The 18,906-nt window shown below is 35.5% G+C and overlaps 1 protein-coding gene across 1 annotated transcript; it reads left to right on the top strand.

Annotated features, from left to right (window-relative positions):
* The first annotated feature begins 575 nt into the window (after window positions 1-575).
* On the top strand, window positions 576-10,065 carry LOC140159376 (lipopolysaccharide-induced tumor necrosis factor-alpha factor homolog). The gene is made up of 4 exons (XM_072182829.1): window positions 576-710; window positions 3,094-3,429; window positions 5,248-5,440; window positions 9,043-10,065. Exons 2-4 carry the CDS (start codon window positions 3,111-3,113, stop codon window positions 9,146-9,148), a joined length of 618 nt encoding a protein of 205 aa, XP_072038930.1. The 5' UTR covers window positions 576-710; window positions 3,094-3,110; the 3' UTR covers window positions 9,149-10,065.
* Window positions 10,066-18,906: the final 8,841 nt, after the last annotated feature.

Below are 18,906 nucleotides of genomic sequence, written 5' to 3'. Positions count from 1 at the left end.
CCATTTTGTGCCAGGGTTGCATTATAATATTAACCTTTTTAAAGAAGAAAGAGTAGTCAGTTAAATAAATAATTAATTAATCAATGTCATCGACAGAGGTCATTCGGGGTCAGGTTATATGGGGTCAACGAGATGAAACAGTGTCGCTATCATCGTGCTGCTACTTGAGTACATTATGTCAAATACCATCAACAATAAAAAGTAATAATTCTGAAACACCCCATCTGTGGAGGCAGGCTCATTCACTATAGGAAGACCACGCGCTATGTAGAAGGTCGCTTCGAGACTTACTGTCTACAAGCTGTTATGGCAGCGCAGAGGTGATCACGTGCATATTTATAAAAACGTATTTATAAATATAGTAGAAGCATACTGACAGGACTCCACAGTGAAACAGCCAAGATATGCAATATATATGAATATATTATTCTTTCAAATATTGACTTTGAACTCTGGTAACTGATACTAAATGACATCCAAAACAAAACTTCGGGTAAAAATTATAAACAACACACGCGCAATAATGAACTTTAGACCCACATCCTGTATTGTACGTACATGCTAGAATAGCACTATTTGCCATACTGTGTGTAACTCCAGGAAATCCCGTGACCGTGACTGATGGTACGTGATATGAAAGGCATATTACTGATGTTTCATAATAATTGAACTGCATATATATCCAGAGTATCATTGCCTGTAATAACAAGGTAAGATTATAAAGTATGTTACTCATAACTTCTAAAGACATACCAAAAATATTATAGTCAACAGTGTATCTAATTTTAATAGTTGCAATACAATGACACACATGCCTCCAAGTTATTCTGTGACTTTCATGGAAATAGCTTGATTCGTTTTGACGTGACATTGCTATTACTGAAAATGGACGAAAACTGCATGTGTGTAATTTACAGCGCAAAGGCATCACAACACATGGATCCTTTATCACCATCGTCCAGCCGTACTGTGATATATAGTGGACAAATACTACATTCGTTTATAGGAAATACACCAAATTTTGCACAGATGTAGAACTTGCAATGTTGAATAATTCTTGATATTTGGATTAAGTGAAACATTTCAAAATGACTTCAGATATTTAGGTTGAAAATCATACTTTTATGTGATTTTTACCACAATATTTACCCCATAATGGCATTATTATCCTCCGCAGTAAATTTAATCTTTTCCGTTACGTAACTGTGGGTTTACCAATACACTGTGGACGTAAAAACATGCTGTGACACTAAGAAAGAACCTTCTCTATACTTTTATTACAAATCCATCTTTGCCGGCAAATCAAATGATGCAACTCACACACCGCAATATTTGTCTTCAAAACTTCCACCAAAGAAAGAATAGTTTACGGTCTCTCAATCGTAACAAATCCTTTATTCCATACAAGTATTGCTTCGTAACATCATAAATAATCGATAGATATCGACTATTTAGTAGAAGTAAGAACAGGACACAACAAATATACTGCATAACATTTTCCAAATAACTTTGTGCTGCAGTTAGTAATTTTACAGGTTTTCAAAATAGGTAGTTTTAGAGAGAGCACGGTGGCCGAGCGGAACGGGCTACGACTCATAATCGGAAGGTTGCGAGTTCGAGCCCCGGCGACACCATCGTGTTGTGCCCTTGAGTAAGGCACTTTATCTCGATTACTCCTCTCCACCCAGGTCTGAAATGGGGAGCTGTTATGAATACGGTCCATTGAGCGCCGCCCAAAGGTATGAGCAATCCTTGGGCATTGTATGGCAGCTGACATATTCTAACGACGACGGAATAAATGTAAAGCGCTTTGGTACATGTTCACATGTGAAAGGCGCTATATAAATACCAACATTTATTTTTTATTTATTTATGAGAACTTAGAGTTCACCATTTTTACGCAATATTCTATTCTATTAGAAATGTCCAATTTCTAAAATCTGAAATTCCTAGGAAAGCTAAATATGTGTAAATTTTCGAATTTAAAACAATACTACCAATAGTAACGTGCTTCATACCTAAAAATAACTTTCCCGGTATAAATCATTCTGGGACACCCTGTACATGTAGAGCAACATATATGATCTCGGTAAGAAAACCCGAAGTGATTTGCTACGCACAAGGGCAACGCCTAGACGTTGATCCACAAGCCTCAGAACACAGGGACTTACAGCCAAGCACTCTTCCTAGACATTCCACAATTGAGACCTTCGCAGCCAGGATAAGCTCCCCGAGTTTCGTACGGGTTACAACGAGGCTATTAGCAGTAAGTTCCTTGTCCAGGGGAATTTCGGGCTAACTCAATGTTTGCACAAGAGTGTACTTACCACCGCCAGAGTTCGAACCTGCAACCTCTCACACCATAGTCGAAGGTGTTTAATATCGATTGAGTTAGCGTGCTAACTCCCGGGTGCCAACTTAAGGTGGTACTACACCCCTTTTTCTCAAAAAATAATAACACACTGGTAACAAAAATTACGTATATTATTCGCCACTTGCACGGTTCCGCCATTATGCACTATGTGCGGGAGAGCCTCGAACTGGCAGCATACATGAATGGGAATTGAACCAGTCATATAACATTCTGTGTAAGGTTACGTAATTCTTCCTTTCATGTATGCTGCCAGTTCGAGGCTCTCCCCGCATATAGTGCATAATGGCGGAACCGTGCAAGTGGCGAATAGGGGCAAGGAATCCAGTTACTACACTGGAATTTTGGTGACTCAAGAACAAGCGGTACGTTCTTCATGATAAGAAAAGAGGTACCGCTAGAATGTACCTCATTTCTTAACACATACAATGGATCACTTGTCTTGAATCACGGACATTTCAGTGAAGTAATTGAATTCCTTGCCCCTATAATATACCTACATAACTTTTGTTACCCATGTGTAGTTATTATGTGAGAAAAATGCAAAATTAGTCACAACATTTATCAGGGGGTGTATTACCATTTAACGCATGCATTATTTTTTACTCTCAACAAGTGCATTTATTATTAATTTACCTATAATCATGTTGCAATTCATATATCAGTAAGAAATTAACAATGTAATATGAAGTAACTTTTCCATTTTATGTTTATATTTTCAGCGGTAGAAACCATCATAATGGCGGAAACCAGTAGCGACAATCCACCGCCTTACAATCTATCGGCACCAAATGAGGCCCCACCGAACGAAGCTGGAATTCAGAATCAGAACTCCGACTCTCAACCAACTACTGCTCCGTACCCAGCCCCAGCCCCGGCTCAGGCCCAGGCCCCAGTCCCTCAAGCAGAAGCCTTACCAGCATACCCACCTCAATATCTCCCTCAAGGGGCTTATCCTCCACATTCGCAGCAATTCGGCTCTGATCAACCACCACCTCAGAAATACCAGGATATGACACCGTATAACGCTCAACAACAGTACCCGGCACAATTTCCTGGTAAAGATACTCAAATAAAGTAAAGATACTCATATTATATATCAGTATGGATACTATTATTGTGTTGTTATTTATAATGTATTTTGTCTTATTATTTGATAATTTTCCTCAGTTGGTTGAGGAATCTGGAATGAGCGTTTTGAGCGTTTCGACAGTATTTTTTGTGGGACATGAGAGCACATCAGACATATCGAATTGCATTCTGAATACGAAGAATGTCTTTCTGATATCAAATCATTTTCATTTTTTGAAATTCACGATATAATACAAATTTTATGACAAATTATTAAAATTTGATATTTTTCACATATTTGATATATAACAGTCCTCGAAGTAAATTGTATAAATCTAATGATATATTCTTAAAGTGTATGTAGCTGGGATGAAAAGCCGACGATCAATTGAAAGTTTTGATCTTTCATATTGAAGATATGGATTATTTCCCCAAAATACCTAATTGGTGTTTTGGGAAAAAAATCCATATCTTTTCATCCCGCCTACATACACTTTAAGTATAAATCATCAGATTTATAAAGTTTACTTCGAGTACTGTTAAATATCAAAAATATCAATTTTTAATCATTTGCCATAAAATGTGTATTACATTGCAAATTTCAAACAAATCTAAATTATTTGATATCAGAAGGACATTCTTCGTATTCAGAATGCAATTCGATATGTCTGATGTGCTCTAATGTCCCACAATAAATACTGTCCAAACGTTCATACCCCATCCCTTAAGGCTAAAAGATAATTTATTGGCTTCCTAAAAAGGGCATTTCGTGATCCATAGCATCATCCCCCACTTTTCCCAAAAAATGTTGAGATTTTTATACCAATAGAAGCCTCTGGCTAAATAATGTTTTTGTACAAAAATTTTATTGTAGATTTAATTGGTTTAGCAAAAATATCGTGACATTTGAGTTACGTTCTGGTACACCAGAAAGAAAATGCAACACATTGTCTATGGAGCAGAGTAATACACATAATCAACCATAACTGTTAAATCGGAATCATCTGAAATGTTGGGAATAAGCTTTTTTCGTGAAAATCTACTAAAAAATGTCATAGATGCTAGGATCACAAAATACTCCTTTTAACTCATTTCCTGTGTTTATATTAACTGGTTATCTATAATGTCTTATGTAGGTGCATGTTCAAATTTGCACCGTAAAGGTCGAGTTTCATATCTAAGCTATGTTTCTCACTGAAAGCCAAACTTCATTCAGGACACAGATCCTTGAACGTGGTCTGGGTGACCCTAAAAGCAGAGTCCAGCCAATCTGTGACTCTGCCCCCTGCCCCCCCGGCTACGCTACTGAATGGGCTTCTTGACTACGCGGAAGAGTCACCGTTAATGACTCTACATTACAGGGTCACCCCGACAGTTCGAAAATAGCACAAAATAATGATACACAGAGATATACATCATGATAAATCAAAGTATTCAAAGTATTCAAAGATTCAAAGTATGTACCTAACGGAAAAGAAGACTTTACTTTGAGTTTCACGAACGTCAGGCGGCAGGATGAAGACATTTAAGCTGAATCTTCATCCCTTAGGAATGGGAGAATATGTTACATTCCTTGGTGTCAACAGTCAACTTATTCCAGAGAATGACTCTCATCGACGACTCTGAATGTAGAGTCAATTGACTCCACGGGTAGAGTCAACTGACTCTCTTGTGACAGTCAGGTGACTCCTTTTGAGGGTCACTAGTTTACTCCTCTTAAAGAATCACTTGGCTCTAGTCTGGCCATCAGTGTTATTTGAATGCAAAATTGCAAAATATTTTCTGAGATTTTCATCTCATTGCAGCTTACGGTGCCACTACAGTCACCCAGCAGCCTGCAAGAACCATAACAGTTGTTAACATATTCTCTGATCAGCCAGCGGATCTTCAATGCCCAAATTGCCAGCAGATGGTTACGACGGAAGTAAGCCATAAAGCCGGGACTTTGGCTTGGTTGGTGTGCCTCAGTATGTTCATGGTTGGATTTTTCTTACTTATGTAAGTGTTTGTTTTCGAGAGGCCACTTTCTGGCACGGTTGTTTGTTGTGATCATTTATTTCTAACAAAATATTATAATATTCAATTCTAGATTTGGACAATATCAATAAATATCCCACTAATATGTGCATATATATTTCCAACTCTTATAAACATAGATTTTTGATTCTTTTCCAACTTATTTTTTTTGTTATTTTTTATTCTATAAACTGTATATTTGTGTGCAAATTGAGGGCGTTATTTACATACAATATAAATTTATTTAACCAAATAATATAAGTTATTCATAACATTTCATGATAAATAGTTTTTTTTGAAAATTTTGTTGCTATTTGTTACTCATTTATGATGTTTTAGTGCTAGTGTAGACACGATTTAAGATCAATAGTCCCTCAGTGTTCACCTTTTCTTTAAAATGGTATAGTTGTAGGGATGCCCACTGTCAATACAGTTTCCACTAGAACGATTTTTCATTTACTGTGTGCGTGCACTCACACACGTATTGTCTATGGAGAAATCCCAGGCCTGTTAAATGGCGTACATACTTGTTTTGATCCAAATGTAGGCCTATATCAGGGTGTTTCAAGAAATTTCTGATTCCACCGGAAAACATTAACCAAACTTTTTCCTGTTTGGTCAGTAAATAGAGAGGACCTTCCTTCATGAAGAGATCAACTTTTTTTAATGAAATATTTAATGAGATGAGAACTACAACAGGTTGAAGTGACACCATTCCGTGCATCAGGTGTTCAAACGCAATTATCTCCGAATTTGGAGTGAATCAGACAAGCAAACTTACATACTTAAAATGTGTAGGATGTTAAGAAATTTAAGAATGTTTAAGCCTACCGCGGCCCATCTCAAATCATGCACTTCCCCATGCACTTCTCACTACCATGTCTATTTCATATGCTATCCATCATGGCTTCCATGCACACACAGTGTATTGCTCAATGTAGTAAAGATAACCTTTGAGTTGGAGCAAATTTCTCAAAATTGGTAGTGATTAATGTTACCAAACTTATGCCATGATGAAATATAATAATTTTTGAAGATAAAATGTGCTGACCTTAAAAGATTGAACAATGTTTAAGACTACCGCTTTTCATTTGAAATAATGCACTTATTGTTCATCTCCTCTATGGCGATATTTTCCATGGCGGCCATCTATGATCATGCTTGAGGTTTCACCAAACAAACCATGGGTTTTGAGGTCTTATATTTTTTTGTTGTATGTCAACAAAATCGATTAAATTTTCAGGATGATCTTATTTTCATGTTGTTATAAGCAAATATAATGTTCCAGATAAGCTAGTTAATAAATACATTAAGAAAAAGTACCTTAAAGTTGCACTTTCTGTTAGTATTCCTTTTTGGACTTTAACTTTTTAACATGTTCTAGCAGCCCTATATAAAACCGTGACACTCGAAAGGCCATATCTCTGGAATGAAACGTCCGATTAAGATTATTTAAACGCCAAAATGTTTCTTTCATCAATTCCCAGCCAATAAGTTAGGTCTGAATCAATTTAAAAGTACTTCAATTTTTAGTGGACATGCCTAATAGTTGTACATGCTATCAAACAGCCGTGGTGGCTATAATTAAAGGCAGAGATAAAAACAATCTATCGCGTCTGATGTCACTGTCAATTACGATCCTTGATTGGTTTACACAGGTTAATCAGCGCGTAAAAGGAAGACCGATCTATCTGGTGCTGATCGGAGAAAAGGAATAGCAGCAAATGGCGAAAAACTACGTACTTTTACAAGGCAAAAAGCAGCTTTTCTAGGCATTGTCGACATGGTGCCTTCACCAAAGAAAGTTTCCTACTATAAAGACCTAACTTTTGAGATGGTTTGGATGTCGCAAATGTGCTAAATTAACAATAAGGCGCCCGGTTATAAATCCGCGTTCAGCAAGTCATCATCACGACACTTGTAAACAAACCGTGCTCGAGTTTGATTGACAGGTGACGTCAGACGCGATAAATTGTCTTTATCTTTGTCTTTCATTATACATACTATCCCGTGCAAAAGATTTGGACAAAGGAGCCAGCCGGGTTATAATTAATCGTTAGAGTCTCCTCTATCTGTTAAAAGTAATAAGTGTTGTGAACTGAGATAATTTGGTTGAAAAATGCATGCGTTTTTTTTAACCTTTTTCCAATTTTACCCACACATGTTTTATATCAAAGAGCCATAACTTCAAAAAAGTTTTGCTCTGAATAATAGAGGGCATATGAATATTTTAAATCTGCGAACAAAAATATTCCATCATATCATATTGAGGCAAAATTTGGGTTAAAACATTTTTTTTACCAAATATTATGTCCATTGTTTGGTGTAAAATTTTATTCACTTGACTAGAAACGTATATCAATGTATTGAGCTGGATGTTTGAATTGAAAAAGTTAATACTGACAAATTTCTGTGACCCATAGTTCTTAACCTCCAGAAAACCATAAGCAATTTCAACATGAAATATACATATTATTTGGATTTTCCTACTTTTATACATGTAAATACATAGGCATATCATGATATAGCTGGAAGGCGGAAATAACAATTCATATGATAATAGATTTAGAGAGTCCACATAGTGAAATTTAGGTTTGCGTGCAATATTTTAGGACAAATCATCTTATCCGAGAAGGATCGCCAAAAAAGTCCTATGATTTTAAGATTTAGAGAGGCCACATAGTTTTCGTGCAACATTTTTGGACAAAGCTTCATATGGTGTTAAAATATATCTACACACTCTGATCGTTTCATTTTCCCCGCTGGCATTTCTGAAAAGTGATGTGGGCTGAGATAGCCGAAAAAACCAACCCTCTGCATCCAGTTTGGTTCCGATGTTGATGTGGAGTGAGCAAAACCAAACTGACTACAGAGGAGATTAATTAATTAATTAATTAATTAATTAATTAATTAATTAATTAATTAATTAATTAATTAATTAATTAATTAATTAATTAATTAATTTATTTATTTATTTATTTATCTATTTTTTTAATTAATTAATTTATTTATTTATTTATTTATTTATTTATTTATTTATTTATTTATTTATGTATTTATTTATTTATTTATTTATTTATTTATTTATTTATTTATTTATTTATTTATTTATTTATTTATTTATGCTCCCTGTATAGTTATTCATTTATCTATGTAAGGCCTGTGCAAAAAATAATGAGGCCTGGGGGGGGCAAGAAATTGTTGGCTAGGCAAATGCTACCCCTCCGGGCTTATAGTTATTCTCACAGCCCCTTAGTGTACATACTAGACTGGTTAGGTTGACATAGTAATTTCCGTTCATACGTAGGAGAAAATTCGGTAAAAATCGAATGTTCGTGGATTTTTAGCCGAATATCAATTGTACCTTTTGTACACAACCTGAATTTATTAAATGTGCATGGGCACGCTCACATCATGACGTCATAGTGACATTATGTGGGGATTGTTTGTACTTATTTTGGTATCACTGGATAGTAGAGACCCATAGCTATACATTGGTACCAATTATATATAATGGTATATATGGTGCAACAACTTACAGTGTATTGTAAAGTTATATTGCATTTCTTGTTTTATCTTTGCAGACCATGGTTCATATGTTGGCTACCATTTTGTATTGATTCTGCGAAAGACATAGTTCACACCTGTCCCCGATGTAGACATGTGCTGGGACACACTAAAAGGATGTAATCGTCACCATGGTGACGCATATATGGCCCAAGGCGAATAATTGAGACTATTGTCGGCATTTAAATATTATGTTAGTATATCCATACCGTAAATGACACTCATATTATCTGTAGGGATGATAGATTATAAAATACAAAACAGGAAAAACATGCAAATGAAGTTGCTGAACACACTTTTGATTTCTTCCGTTGTAAACCTTATACAATATAAACCTACATATACAGATTATTTGTGAGTGTGACATGTTTATATCGTGTTGCATATCAATGGATAGCTACTTTGGTCCCCTTCACAATGACACCAAATTTGAAACAATCAGCTTTACACCTGAGTACACGTCTTGTGAATGTATAGTAATGGGATCTCAAACAGAATTGGCCATTATTCTGTGCAGCAAGCTGCAATCCCATATCTTCACAATCTGGGAGTCAATGCAACCCTCCAAGATGACAACGCTCGCCTCCACAGAGCCAGGTAAGTCAACGACTACTTACAGAATAAGGGAGTAGAGAGAATGGAATATAGCTTGGAATGCCCTGCCACCAGCTAAGACCTAAACCCGATTGAACACTTGCGGGACCAACTTGGCCGTGCTGTGTGAGCCAGAGTAGCTAATGCAACCACATTGAATGACCTGCGACGAATCCTGGTTGAAGAATGTAATGTCATGCCACAGCAACGTGTGGTGAGCAGAATGAGGAGGAGGTGACTGGCTGTGCTTGCGTATGGGTTTTCCACCCACTATTGAGGCTAGTGACTTAGTGTTGTTTGAGCACAGAATAATGGTCAAAATGGCACATTCTGTTTGAGACCACACTACATTCACAAGACGTGTACTTAGACGTAAAAAGGTGATTGTTTTAAATGTGGTGTCATTGTAAAGGGAAATAGAGTAGCTATCCATTGATATGCAACACAATATGTGACGTGTCATGTCAAAAGGAGACACTTTTGGGCAGGATCCTAAATGGAGAAATAGCCAAAAATCTACCCAGAGGTGATTTTTTCACAATTTGGGTTTGTTGCGAATTTGTGATGTTATTAGTGTTAAAAATATTGTCTGATAGTTTCAGACTGGAATATAACTGGCATCTTGCATTTTTTGAGACATTTTTCAAGGTAATTCCTACTCTCAACATTGTCAATAATATTTTTAAAGGCCGATATCTCAATTTCCAATTTTATAATAATATAACTTACGAACTCAATATCTTCGCTTAGGAATGTCCGATTTCATTGGAGAAAACGGCGTTGTCTGGCAAAATATCTCTATATTTAAGATATGTAAAAACCTCAAAATTGATAGCCTGCCCAAAAGTGTCTCCTTTTGACATGACACGTCACATATGAACATATCACAAATAAAATGATATATTGATGATTGAAAAAAAAAACGTCCAAAGAGTTTGGTAATAAACCATACATTCTGGACATTCCAAGAGTGTCCATTGTTGCATTCCCCAAAAGGCCGCATTTGTGTGGGTGTGGGGGTGTGTGTGTGGGGTGTTTGCCATGAAATGTGTATTATATCGCAGGTCCCACAAAAATACTGTGCAAACGTTCATACCAGAGCCCTTAAAAAAGGGTTGAATAAAGCATGTCTCCTTTAACTCCTTAGGCGTGTCAGAAAAGTCATAAATTTTCATTGTCTAGATTGAGGGATTAATAAAAAGTAAACACCTTGAAGATTTGATTGGGTACGGAATGTAAAACATGCACTTTCAAAAGTTGCTTAAAGTATTGAGGTTCTTTATGAAGACGTTTCTTTTCGACACTCTCTACATCATAACACAAAAACCATTTATTTATTAAAACATAAATTTCTAATACTTTTGGATGGACGTAATTTCGGATGTACACGCAAACAGTGAATTTGCACTTTGTTTTATAGTTAATGGTTTAACAATAATGTAATCAAATTATAAGTACATCTTTACTTGTCAAGATACAAATGTTGGTAATAAAAGATATTATAAATGATCCAGAATGTTTTATTACATTTTATTTTATTTTAAAATCCTATACCCGTTATAGCCCGATGAACAGTTTTGATACTGGGCACATTAATATAAGGAAGATACGAAAATATCACTTCAAAACTATTGTGTTATCTTTATCAATTTTCAGACCCGGCATTAAGCATTTTTGATTCTCATAACAAACCCCACTGTTACCCATGTCTTACCCAAGTAGAATCGACGTCAGATACCCATGTAGTATTTCCCTATCCCAAAGTATTCCCAGTGCTCTTCCATCAGTTCATATTATTGACAGGCTACGAAAGGTGGCAACCAAGTGCTGTTTTGCCAAACCGAATTCCTAATCTACTCTATGTATCATATCGATATGACAAGTCAATCTTAATACGATTTAACACGAGTTGCCTCTAGTAAAACATTTCAAATGATTGGAATTGATACAATTTTGCCTCAGTTAAAATTCTGAAAGGTAGGGAATTATCCGCACTCTTTTGCACTTTGCAATAAGGGGTATTTGTTAGTACGCTCTCACGAAATGACTTTTTGAATTGATGTTGATAAAAAATACCCAATCCAATCTCAGTGCACTTAATTTCTTGGAAACGTAAGTTAGGTGGTCTCAAAAGATGACTTATTTTCAAATTTAGTGTAACTGCAATTATGGAACCGTGTCTTGGCGGTATTTAAAGTGCGTTAGTTGACTATTGTTCCGGGAAAACACATCAATCAAAACTGACAGAATACGTTATGGACGTTGATTCTGTAAGTAGTGAGTTAGTTGTTAGTTGTGCATATTATGGTCCGATGTCAAGCTATGAATCACATTATTAAGCTAGTATAAGTGGCATTCTTTAGCTGTTCGTATCACAAGTAACCGTGTCGCTTTACTTGAACATACCTTCGGGTACTAAAATATTAGGTCTCACAAAAGAAATATTGCGCCAATTGTATACATTGTTTTTCAAAATTTATAGCAAATGAAATGTGTATACACACGCAAGTAAATCATAATATGTTAGCAAAGGTATTTTTGTAGATATATAGATTGTTTTCATTCAATAGTATACTGTACTATTAGATACAAAATAGACAAAATACTGGCCCATGACATCGACAAAATGTTTTGATATTTGCACCTTTTTACTCATAATTATCCATTTATATTCTCCTCACCCAATTCTGTATTTATTTCAAGTCAATATTACAATATCGATGATCGGACAATAGCCGTATTATGTAGGTTAGGAACAGGATGTTTGGCGTAGTAGCTTCGATCACAGTGAAGTGGATAGTTTGATCTATTTGAAAAAGGAAAAGTGATACTATATATTTCAAAGCCTTTAAAAGGTGTTGACGAGACGGGCATATATATAAGACATTACCTTATATATAAAAGAAGAAACATGCTTTTCTTTCACGTACTCTCTTAAACTGTCCTTCTCTACCTCTAAAAATAGCATAATAATATCATATCATGTTCCATGTAACATGTAGAAGTGTTCTACTTTCCTCGGCAAACATAGATGTAATAATTTCAAAACGCTCATACACACTCAGTCGTTTTCTGTTCCCATTATGTAATAGGAGCTTCTGAAAAAAAGATGTTTGTATCACATTTTGTTTAAACTTTCCATATCTTAAGTATAGTTTATAACATAGACTTCGAATTGGAGAGATGTTTGTTGCAACCCCCTAATTTTCTATTATACTCTTATCTGTATCCTCTATATCTAGTGATACCAAGATAAGTACACAACATTCCCATAAAATATCGATATGACGTCATATTGTGAGTGCACCTCGCAAAATTGAGAAAATTCTGGCTCCGTGTAGAAAAGTATAGGAAACATTTTCTTCTAACACGACTATGAACATGAAATATTCACCGGGTTTTAGAAGGAAATGAATGATCAATTCAACTACTAAGTGAAACGTAGATATCTCTTGCAATACTTATAAGATCATAATGACAATTGCGTATTACTGTAGAAACAAATGGTCGACCTTACCAACCTATGGTAATTTGTAATGATCGAAAAGCGTGGATCTACGATTAGCTTCAGTCGTTTGGTGGAAATACGGGCGTTAATTTTTTAGAACCTCTTTAGAACCTTTATTTCTTAGAGTGTTCATTGGACTGAATTTAATATTTTCGGTATCGGAGAATCTATGATCTATATAATTATTAAATGTCCATTCAACTGAAATTTTCAATACTGGTGTGCTATGTGGATATCTTTTGAACCATGACATAAAAAGAGGATAATATAAATATTCCGTGTACTAACCTATAATCATAACCCTGACAATTACTATAATCTAACACACTGGCTGCGCAGGGTAAACCATAATTATACCGAATTGTTTTGTGTACCTCAAGAATGTTGACCTTCGGATTCCCAAATTTTGAAAGTTCATAAAACATGACGGAGCTTCATCATCATCAGTCGGCTGCTGAGCAGGCGACTACAAGCTTTCTCAAACTATTGCGATCTTGGGCAAGCGAAACAATTATTTTGTTTGGCTGCAGTATCCTTTCAGTATATACCAGGAGGTGCTGTATATACTGTAATTACAGTGTGCGCGGCCGTCCCGGTTTTCTCTTCCCATGTGGTGGAATATAAAGGGCATATTCTTTCACATGCTCGTCGTCTTCAAGACGCAGTATGGCCGAGAAATATGAGTTGATCGATCGTGACTCTTGCAACCAGTGGAGTGGTGTTGGTCAGATTGTAAATGGTTTCATTTGGAATCCGATCCACACGCTTGATGTTTAACACGACTCTGTAGCAAGATGTTGCAAAGGCATTGATCTTGTTTTCCATGTCCTTGGTGATTACCCATGACTCACACCCGTACAGAAAGACAGTAACACAAGTGGTCTCGAACAGCTTGACAGAGCTTACCAAATGTTATTCCTTGAAAATTTTATAAACACCATACCATCATACCCACAAAAAGTAAAATCGGCCATGATCTTAAATGCCAGACGCAGTATTTGTTTCATCCTGTGATATTTATGTGTTGATAAAACTCATTTTAAAGACAGCAACCCACATACATTCCATCCAAAAGGTCCTGCACCTTTAATAAAAAAAGTTTTAAGTGTCATCCTTAGGTAATGAAATGTATTTTAAATGATCAAAAATGTTTTATTACATTTAAATTCCCTTACTCAAACGTACATTATAACGCACAGTCTTGATGCTGCATGGAAGATTAAATATTTTGGACTTTTATAACAAATCTCACCGTGACCCATTTCTTACCCAAGAATCGACGTCAGATACCCATATAACAACATTGATTACCTACCCTGAAGAACTCTCAGAACTCTTCATAAGATCATATTACTAACAGGCTATGAAAGGAGGAACAAGTGCTGTTTTCCTAAACCGATTTCTAATTAAATCTACTCTGCGTATGTCGTTACGACAAGTGGACGGAAATCCGATCAAGGGAGATACCTCAGGTAATACATTTCAAATGTAATTGATGCAATATTGCCCCAGTTAAAATCCTAAAATAAAATAAACTCTTTTGAACTCTGAAATTGGAGAAATGCTCTAGCACCGTCTCACGTGTACTAAGCCGGTGTGCGCAGATAATAATTTGTTGGTAAACCTTTCTTGGATCAATGTTTCATTCAATTGCACAAACAATTATTGCAAATATAAAGTTGTTTATTCAAAACATTAATGTTTTGCTCTTTTAAAATACTTTTTATGAGTCAATTATGATTGTATACAAAGGCGTAGAAATTGACCGGGAACACGCATAATTATAGATTCAATCTATATAGTTTTATAGTTTTAAAGTATCTTTTCGTATACAATCAGCAATATTTCTTCATTACATCTTTTTCCTCTACATTCTTAATTAATTTCGTTACCATGGTTACAGCATTGTAAAATTAATTAGAAGATTACATTATTCTACCCTCCTGTACCTCGTTTTTCTGGCACGTCAACATTAACCGCCAAGCGACTTCAGCTTATTGTGGGACGACATCCTTTGCGCTCATATTTAGCGGGAACTTTAGATTAGACTAGTGATTTGATTTCATATTCAGCCAATTTTTTTTCTTCAAAAATAGCACGTTTCTATTATTTTTAGCCGACAATGTTGGCCTGTATAATGTACAAATGTGATTTTTCATATCTATTTAGGGTGTACTAGCATAATGACGTCGTAATGACATAGTATACACACTGTTTGTGCTTAATATACACCTAGCTGTACATTGATATCAAAAAACAAGATTATTAAGTTAAATAATAAACAATACATGGTTGCATAACTTGCAACAGCCGTCTCCTTCGGCAGGGTGTTACCAAAGTGCTTCCGGTGCCATTAAGGGTGAACAATTTCTGCTTAAACAGTATTTTACTGAAAACAAACCTAATTACAGCAAAATGAACTACTCATGTTTCTAAAAGGGGATTTGTCTTACATGTTAGATAACTGAAATATAATTGTGTTCTGTATTTAGACATGAATGTATGCTAACATTTTAGCACAACTTAATTGTGCTAAAATAGGTGACAGGTTTGAGTCAAATTTGATTTATATGGTTTTGACCAAGTCGCCTAAATGTTGTAAATAATTGCTTTTGCTCAAATCGATAATAATACATCTCATCTTATAATCGCGAAATAAGTTTTTTCTTCGCGTTTTTTTAAATATTGCCACGAATGTGAATGATATAACAAGGCATTCGAGACATATTTATCACGTTGCCATCTTCCAAATACTGGTGTGATGCTAGGTCAATTGTGGTCGAATGTGCTCTGAAAATAATAGAAAATAGGTAAATTTGATATCGGGTGCATATTATATGTATTCACTCTTTGGTTTTCATTTAGACTTAGCATGACGTTAGCACATTGCATTGGATTACATTTGAACCTATAAACGTACTATTGGCATGTTTACAATTAAGCTTCAATAATGATTCTGTCAAATTGATTAATTCTGGAATGGTTTGGCTTTTCCCAGAAGGATTCGCCATTTCTCTTACGCACATATAAAATAAAAGGAAAAAGGGTATCAACGGCCCAGGTGTGTAATTGCTTTGAAAATTAATATTATCATTTATACGGTAGTTGCCATGTCTGTCTATTTTGAGTCAATACTGGACAAAGGTAGTAAAATTCCACATGTGCTACACCTCCAATGTTTGTTTATTCTGGTAAAAAGTCTTCATTTTGTGTAAGTAACTTCTAGATAAATTGACTAGTTTTATAAGTTTGATTCTCATTAGGGAAAATTGCAACACTTCGGAAAATGTTAGTCCGTTTTCATGGGTACCGGATTCTTAGGGTGTTTTCACATGTACATTCCGCACGGTTTTTTAAAATTCCGAAGGGGTCTGAACATTTGGAACTGCAAGCTTCGCTTTTTTGTACTTCCATAAAAAGGGGATTTGCCATTTGGTCTAATACCATTTGGTCTAATATTCATTTCGTCTACATCCATTTCGTCTAAACCCATTAGGTCTATATCCACTACGTCCAATAATCATTGGGTCCTTTAACCATTTGGTCCGATAACCATTTGGTCCAATAACCATTTAGTCTAATAACTAATAAGTCTAAAACCATTTAGTCTAACAACCATTTAGTCTAATACTCATTTGGTCTATAACCAATAGGTCTAATAGCCATTTGGTCTAATACCCATTTGGTCTACACATCATTTAGTCTTACAAGCATTTAGTTTATTAATAAATAGACGAAATGGTATAACTGGTTATTAGACCATACGAGTATTAGACCTAAAGGTTATTAGACTAAACGGTTATTAGACCAAATGGTTATTAAAGAAATATTAGACCAAATGGTTATTAGACTATATGGTTAGTAGACATACCGGTTATTAGACCAAACAATATTAGACTAATTGGACATTAGTCTATATGATTATTAGACTAAGTGGCACTTCTGGCCTTTCTGGTAATAGACCAATTGAATATAGACTAAACGGGAATTAGACGAAATGGTATTAGACCAAATGGCAATAGACCAATAAAAAGGCTTAAAAGCCTTTTTATGGAAGTACAAAAAGCGAGAAAACGTTAGAAAAGGCCAGGAATGTATTGATTGTGTATATTTACAAGGGCGCGAACTCCATTACTCGCATTGTTTTCGTACGCGTTCTTGTCACGCAGGATTTATTCAATTTCTACGCAGTTTGATGCATTTATACATGTATTTGATCATATTTTCCACACAAAAAACCAGATTAAGGGACGTAGACCCCAGATAAAGCAGGCCACACCCCAAATAAGGTGTCTTAACCCTAAATTAGGAACATAAGCCAAAAAAAAAAGTCACGGGATTGTATGAAATACGTTAAAACCTGGGTATTACTTGTTGCTTGAAAAATTGTACAAGATAATGCACCTGTACTGAGATGCTGATGCGTCTAATACGGACATCAACATCTCAGTACGTGTGCATTGCACTGCACACGTGTGCATTGCACACTGTGCAAGGAGGGCGGGTTAGTGTAGTGGTCTTCTCACTCGCTTCTCACCGCTGTGGTCGGGGTTCAATTCCCCGCGGCGCCACATGTGAGTTTGGTTGCCGATCCATGCTCGTCCTCGCAGGTTTTTCTCCGGGTGCTCCGGTTTTCCTCCTGCATCTTAAATCGGACTTCTTTCCATATCCCTGTCCCGTCATATCCGGATGGCATCCCTTGAATTTAGTAGCCTCTGAGCACTATTGGGATTAGCCTGGCTTCTGCCGAATGTTATAAATAAATAAAAATAAATAAATAAAACATTTTGTACAATTTCACTCTCAATCAGTAATACGCAATTCTTAACCTAAATTAAATTAATATTGTAACATGATATTTCGAAGAGATTATACATTTGGGTTCATATAAATTGTAAATAAATAATACCAAAAATGTAGACACGACATTTGGAAATGAAGACGCATTAATTTTGTAATATAAAAGTTAATGTATCAATTGTAAAAAATATTTCGTGCCATAGACTGTTTTCTTTCAATATGGAAAATAGGTTAATGTTACTGGAATGTTTAATGTAAATTATAAGAGAGAAAACGTGCCAAACGCGTTTTCTTCAGCTGTTTTTGCTTAATATGCAATGCAGACTTACATACATGTATTTCATTTAGTATTATTATATAGTTTTTAAAATCTGGAATTAATTGGATTGGGAAGTCTGATATGCCGTAGTGTTGTCCTTGTATACAATCGTATTTGACATATGGCAAGAAGAATTTAATATCCTTTGCGGCGAAATATGGATTTATCAGTTGGAGCCTGAAATCATTAATAACCCATATGCACTGTGCACAACTTTTAAGTGCCCCCTAATACGTTTTAAAATAAGTCGAAAAATATTTTACGAAATTGTAAAAAGATATGTATAGCCCTATTTGTTTTACCCCTGTGGACTAATTTATAGCATCACACATCATTGCGTTCGGTCACAAATAACAACAGCAAATTATATATCGCATAATTATTATAATACCCAAAGTTTCACAGCGCTCTCAAAAAGAAACGGAAAACACATGTTATTGTATATAGATAGGATGAACTGTAAAGTCTTTGAACTTAAGTTTGTTATGAGTCGTGCCAAAATCTTCCTGATGTTGTTTGTATATTTACAATCTAAACACAAAAAGATAGACGACGAGGCAACCATTGCGGAGGAAGGTAATAATAATATTCTAAGGCACTACTGCATAATTTTGCCACATACTTTCGCGGCCAGCACAAAGCAATTAGCTCGTGGCCATG

Source organism: Amphiura filiformis, chromosome 8, assembly GCF_039555335.1.
Source record: "Amphiura filiformis chromosome 8, Afil_fr2py, whole genome shotgun sequence".
Taxonomy (NCBI): domain Eukaryota; kingdom Metazoa; phylum Echinodermata; class Ophiuroidea; order Amphilepidida; family Amphiuridae; genus Amphiura; species Amphiura filiformis.
Note: the sequence above shows the minus strand (reverse complement) of the source record. Positions and strands in the feature narration are given on the sequence as shown.

Coding starts and splice junctions, on each gene's coding strand:
- LOC140159376 (XM_072182829.1), top strand. CDS start 3,111: ATGGCGGAAACCAGTAGCGACAATCCACCGCCTTACAATCTATCGGCA. Junction 3,430..5,247: donor GTACCCGGCACAATTTCCTG/GTAAAGATACTC, acceptor ATCTCATTGCAG/CTTACGGTGCCACTACAGTC. Junction 5,441..9,042: donor GTTGGATTTTTCTTACTTAT/GTAAGTGTTTGT, acceptor TTATCTTTGCAG/ACCATGGTTCATATGTTGGC.